The sequence below is a fragment of the Lycium barbarum genome, chromosome 12, assembly GCF_019175385.1.
Source record: "Lycium barbarum isolate Lr01 chromosome 12, ASM1917538v2, whole genome shotgun sequence".
In the NCBI taxonomy this organism is placed as follows: domain Eukaryota; kingdom Viridiplantae; phylum Streptophyta; class Magnoliopsida; order Solanales; family Solanaceae; genus Lycium; species Lycium barbarum.
In genome coordinates, this window is record NC_083348.1 from 3,349,543 (window position 1) to 3,355,220 (window position 5,678).

The following is a 5,678-nucleotide window of genomic DNA, read 5'->3' on the forward strand; positions in this document are numbered from 1 at the left end:
GACAACTGGACGTGGTATTCTGTCGAGATTTCCCAACGATCAGCGGTTGGTAACTTCATCTTTTATCGAATTTTCTAGGACGACCGAGTTTCAGATCCATTGTAAATATTTATTGGAAATTCCAGTTGTTGGTCGTCAGAAGGTCTTGCAAAGCAATTTATTATCGACGGGGCACTTTCCTGCCGAATATTTCATCAGTATTTTTTGTTTTTTGATGGCCTTCTGAAGGATTTGATGTCGGTAATTTTTGTATTTCCAATAGTGACATCATAGCTAACTAAGCCACTTGACTTCTGCTGAGAGGTCCGCGGATGGCCTAAAACAAAATTATATTAACAATTTTTTTAATCAATTTATCCTATTCTTTTTTTCAATTGACAATATAGCTCATCAATCTCACGGCTAAAAAGTTAGCTTCAACTTAGCCATAGAACCTACTATAAAAAGAAACGGAAAGGTGCCCCAAAATTTGGAGGCCTAAAGTCTTTGCCTTTGAAGCTTTGGCCTTGACCTTGCACTGTCTATGAAACTGAAAAGTAAGTGGAGAAGGGAAATTATGCAAAAGAATAAAAGAAGATCTCTTGCTTTGAAACTAAAAAACTAATCTCAATATAACCACTAGCTCTTAATGGACAAGAAAAAGAACATAGACTAATGGCACATTTAGCAGAATATATCACATTACATGTCGATATTTTTTAGTCTAACAATTAATATGTACTAGCTCATTCCTCTATAGTGAGATCAGGTGTGCCACATTCTGAACAAACTCCAGTTTTGTCATAGAATATAGTGGCATTGAGTCTCACAAGTCGCCTCCTGAAGACATTTCAAGATGCTCTTGTGATTCAAGAATCCCAAGAACCAGAACTCAAAATTATCCTCAGTTACTACTTGAATGTACTCGTTCGATGGTTTCTTCAAACTCTTACTCTCTGTGGCTTTCTTTATTTTTCTCAGCGCAATCGAGATCTGAACCAGTTGAAAAAGAAAAAGTTAGAAAACTTCTTAAGGTAATTGCTTTGGATGTGCAAAAGCAGAAAAAACTGCAAAAAGCAGCCCTATCTGTGGAAATGAAGAGAAGGCCTGCTATAGGACCTGATGTTGTTTGTAAATTACAGTGAGCTGCCTTGACAAGTTTTTCTTCGTGTCTGACACTGAAATTTTTCTGAAAAACATTCTTTATTCTTTTCACTTTAAGAATCTTTCCACTCTGCAGGCTTAACCTGTCCTTCACACTTTCTATCAGTTGAGGCCACAATCTTTTTGCAGGACAAAATTAATAGCAAGACAATTAGCCAGGAAAGACAATGTCTTGAAATTACACAAATTAAGGGAAAACAATGGGGAAAAGTAATTTTCTATATGTAAGTTTGGGGTTGAATCAAGTACTTACCATCCTCTTGAAAGCCATTCGTAAGATTTTCAAGTGTATGTCTTGTGATTTTTGAATTTTCAAGGGTCTGCGACGGGTTTATAGAAGCAGTTAAAAGTCTTCTCTGTGATCTCATTGGAACTCTTTGGTTTGGCATCATTATAACTTCTTCAGCTTTTGTTAAAACTGCAATTGAACTTTAGACGACTCAGAGCTGCTGTTTGTGATGGATTAATAGTTTGCGCAGAGGTTGCATATATATAGGAGAAAAAATGATCAGTGCCCTGGTAGTTATCCTTAGTCATCCTCTGGTCACCAAAGAACAACTGTGAAAAAGTTTAGACACATGTGCTGATTCAAAATGACTGATCAAAGGCGGCAAATCTATGAAAGTTAAATGCTTTATCTTTCTTTTAGCGATAAAGTAATGGTACTTGAGACAAAAGGATAGGCAATTATCTAAGCATGTAAAGGATCCGATAAGTTTACCAACACTCTGAGCTGGCATGCTACCTTTAAGATCTTACTTTTCTTTTCTGAAACAGTAATTTACTCAAATCTTTCATTCAACAACAAGATCCAAAAGGTATGTAACGGATCTGACACGGCAAACTGTTCAGACATTCAATTGTCGCCTATCTCACTGCTTCTATTCTTACACTAAATTGTTTGCAACATTACTTGCATAGCTCTAACCAGCTACCAATTGACCCCTTGTTCAAATGTGCACTCGAATGTTTCTAAACGAGTTTAGAGCCTTAACGTTCCATTCCTTGTGCAATTGATTAAGAAGAAAAAAGTCATGTGGCATCGGACATAGCCTGCTTTGATTCATTTCTACGATCATATAGATACTTTTCAACTTCTAACTTCAGGTGCCCTCAATTGTTACTACATATACATATATATATATATATATAGAGAGAGAGAGAGAGAGAATATAGAAGTGAATATGTGAATTATGATCAACATTTGTCCCTGATATCAGATCAGAATCAAGAAACAGATATTGTACTAGAATTAATATGCAGCTAGTAGAAAGTTTAACAGAAAGCAGATAAAGTTTTCAAATGGTTGTAGATAAATTTATGGAACTCTCACATTTGGCAAGGTTCCTTTATTATGTAAGGGTCACATTTTTACTTTTAACAAAAGAGTTGGCATATCTGGTAATTGAATGGTTACAGAGTTAAAAACTACATATAAAGTATTACAAGTCTGCATAATTAATACTCCCTCTATCCCAATTTATGTGATACAATTTCCTTTTTAGTCTGTCCCAAAAACATGTCACATTTGTATAATACAATTTAACTTTATGAGATGATTTACAACCACACAAATATTTAAGGCTTGTTTTGGTCCATAAGTTTCAAAAGCCTTCTTTACTTTCTTAAACTCCGTGCCTAGTCAAAGGGTGCCACATAAATTGGGATGGAGGGAGTAATTCACAATATATAAAAAGAGTTGAAGAAAACCGTAATCAAAGAAAGAGTTGTTTGACTTCCCAAATAGGTAATCCTGAGTGAGTAATAATAATTTGAATTCTCAAAGTTAATTCTAGTAACTTGTGCCCATATTAACCTTCCGAAATTGAGGTAATCTCATATTTCTTCATCTGCTATTGTTGGTTTCATATTATTCTTGATACGAAAGGGGCAGCTCTAAAAGACCAAGTATATATTACTTAGTGACAAAGTAAGGGATACCTTACAGAGTGTGAAAAGTTGAAAGGGACAGGGGTTTGGAGAGATGGTTGAGATCCCTTAATCTTTAATCAGAGGTCCTGGACATGAGCTCCGAAATGGATAACTTCTTGTAGGGAGCGCTTTACCCCTTAGTGAAGTTTCACAATGCTAATTCGAATTAGTTGTTAGTCGGACCAGTAATTTCAAACATAGTAGTGAACAAAAAAGTGTGAACGTGGTATCGTAGGGTATCCATTTCCTTTACTAGCATTTTGATTACAGCAGCAACAACTTTTTGTCAGAGTTGTCAATGCCATTTCATCTTCTTTTTCAATATCTTTATTGATTAATTAACAAGTCTGGTGGAAGTTGACTCCCGTTCAGCAGAATATAGAGTCACTTATTCCGTAAATGACAATAATATCCCTTATTCAACATTTGGACTATTTGATCACTAGTCACAGAGAAATCTTTCTTTAACATAGATTTTGCTAATGCTGATAGTTTATCTCTTTAAGCCTTTAGACTACCCTTTATATAGGTCTTACTCAAAAGTTAATTTTTTAATTCAGGACACATCAGATTCTTATCATTATGGACATAATTTTGGCCGAAAGGCCCGGAGCATATCTATCTATGAACAAAATCTGAATAAAATGGTTCTTGCTTAATTAAGCTAGTTTAGAAATTACATGCTGATGATATGCTCTAGTCTAAAAACTAAAAATTAATGTACAAGCTCGTCCATCTGGTTTGTATACATAAAACCAACGTGCGTAGCAAATTTCCAGCTTTGTCATAGAGTATAGTGGCATTGAGTCTCATAAATAGCCTCCTGAAGACATTTCAAGATGCTAATGTGATTCAAGAATCCCAAGAACCAGAAATCAAAATTATCCTCGGTTACTACTTGAATGTACTTGTGTGATGGTTTCTTCAAACTCTTGCTCTCGATGACTTTCTTTATTTTTCTCAGTGGAATTGAGATCTGTCGTACCAGTTGAAAAATAAGAAGTGAGAAGAAAAGCATGCAGGAGCAATAAAAGACTAAAACCTGAGTATGTTGCAAATCCTACCTTGTAGTGGAATTTAATAATCTCGCCACTGGGAGAAGAAATCTTAATCGGTTTGTGACTGCAAAAAGCAGCTCTAACTGTAGAAATGAAGAGAAGGCCAGTTATAGGCCCTGCTGTTGTTTGTAAATTACACTGAGCTGCCTTTACAAGTTTTTCTTCGGGTTTGACACTAAAATTTTTCTCAAAAACATTCTTCATTCTTTTCAGTTTAAGAATCTTTGCCCCCTGCAGTCTTAACTTTCCCTTCACACTTTCGATCAGTCGAGGCCACAATCTCTCTACATAAAAAATATCAAGGCTTTTAGCCAAGGAAAGATAATGTTCTCCAATACAAATTATAAAGGAACCAAGTGATGAAAAATAATTCTCAGTAACTTCTTGGTCAATTCAAGTACTTACCATCTTTTTGAAAGCCATTCGTAAAGTTTTCGAGTGTCTGTCTTGTGCTTTTTGAATTTTCAAGGGTGTTTACAGAAGCAGTTAAAAGTCTGCTCTGTGAAATCATTGGAACTCTTCCGATTGGCATCACTGTAAATGCTTCGTTTTTGTTAGCTTTAGACCCGGAGCTGTTGTTTGTGATGGATTAATATGTTGTGCAGAGGGATATATATACTTATAGTACTATATATATAAGAGAAAAATGGTCAGTGGCCTGATAGTTATCCTGAGTCATCCTTTGGTCACCAAAGAACAACTATGAAAAAGTTTAGGCTTATGTGTTACTGATTCACAATGAGCAAAGGCGGCATTCCTGTCAAAAGTTAAATACTCTTTTATCTTTATTTCAGCAAATAAGTAAAAGGTATTTGAGACACAAGGATTCAAAACGATCTAAGCATGTAAAGGATCTGATATGTTTATCGTCACACTGACACTTTTTCGAGCTGGCAAATTTGTTTTATGATGTAACCACTGGCATTCAGAATTTAAGATATAACTTTTCTGTTTTTAATTGTTTACTAGTTTTTGGAAATCGTGTGTTGCATGTTTGTCCTCTTTCATTATTATACATTATAGAATTATATAAACTTTAAAAGTTTTGAGCTATAAAATAGGAATATGTAGTGACGCGGAAAATTTTAACTGCTAACTAAAAATCTCTCTTTTACATAGCATTGAATCGTATTCAACTTCAATTATATGTTTTCCTCTTTAAGATTGTTATTCCCCTTTCATTTCACCAATGACAAATCTAATTTTTCATATTTAAGTATTAGACTTTATATCATTTATAGTATTAATTTCAAGAATCTTAATTTTATTGATAAATCAAATTTACTTTCAACTTGAGAAATATTCTTCAATTTTTGAGGCGTAAAGTATATATCTGTCATTGATCCTTCAATTTAATTAATGTTCTAATGCATGCCTACTTTTACAGTGATATATAGTTATTTATCTCTTGATATATTTGTGGAGAAGATAACCTCAAGAAAAAGAATTGCAAAAAATGGTGCCAAAAAAAAAAAAAAAATCATGTTAGAAAGAATCAAACTCTTAAACATCAATCAAACAACATAATTTATAAAGCAAATTCAA

The 5,678-nt window shown here is 34.2% G+C and overlaps 1 protein-coding gene and 1 long non-coding RNA gene across 3 annotated transcripts; both read right to left on the minus strand.

The window, feature by feature from the left end:
* Positions 1 to 585: 585 nt before the first annotated feature.
* Positions 586 to 3,369, minus strand: LOC132623781 (uncharacterized). Of its 2 annotated transcripts, none has more exons than XR_009576422.1 (2): positions 1,397 to 3,369; positions 586 to 972 (listed from the first exon to the last, which is right to left on the minus strand). It is a non-coding gene; the product is annotated as an uncharacterized LOC132623781 (long non-coding RNA). The 2 variants fall into 2 exon arrangements; XR_009576423.1 differs by having other exon boundaries at positions 1,099 to 3,369.
* A 342-nt stretch (positions 3,370 to 3,711) lies between these two features.
* Positions 3,712 to 4,748, minus strand: LOC132621930 (putative GEM-like protein 8). Its single transcript, XM_060336414.1, has 3 exons — positions 4,539 to 4,748; positions 4,140 to 4,417; positions 3,712 to 4,051 (listed from the first exon to the last, which is right to left on the minus strand). Exons 1-3 carry the CDS (start codon positions 4,663 to 4,665, stop codon positions 3,860 to 3,862), a joined length of 597 nt encoding a protein of 198 aa, XP_060192397.1. The 5' UTR covers positions 4,666 to 4,748; the 3' UTR covers positions 3,712 to 3,859.
* Positions 4,749 to 5,678: the final 930 nt, after the last annotated feature.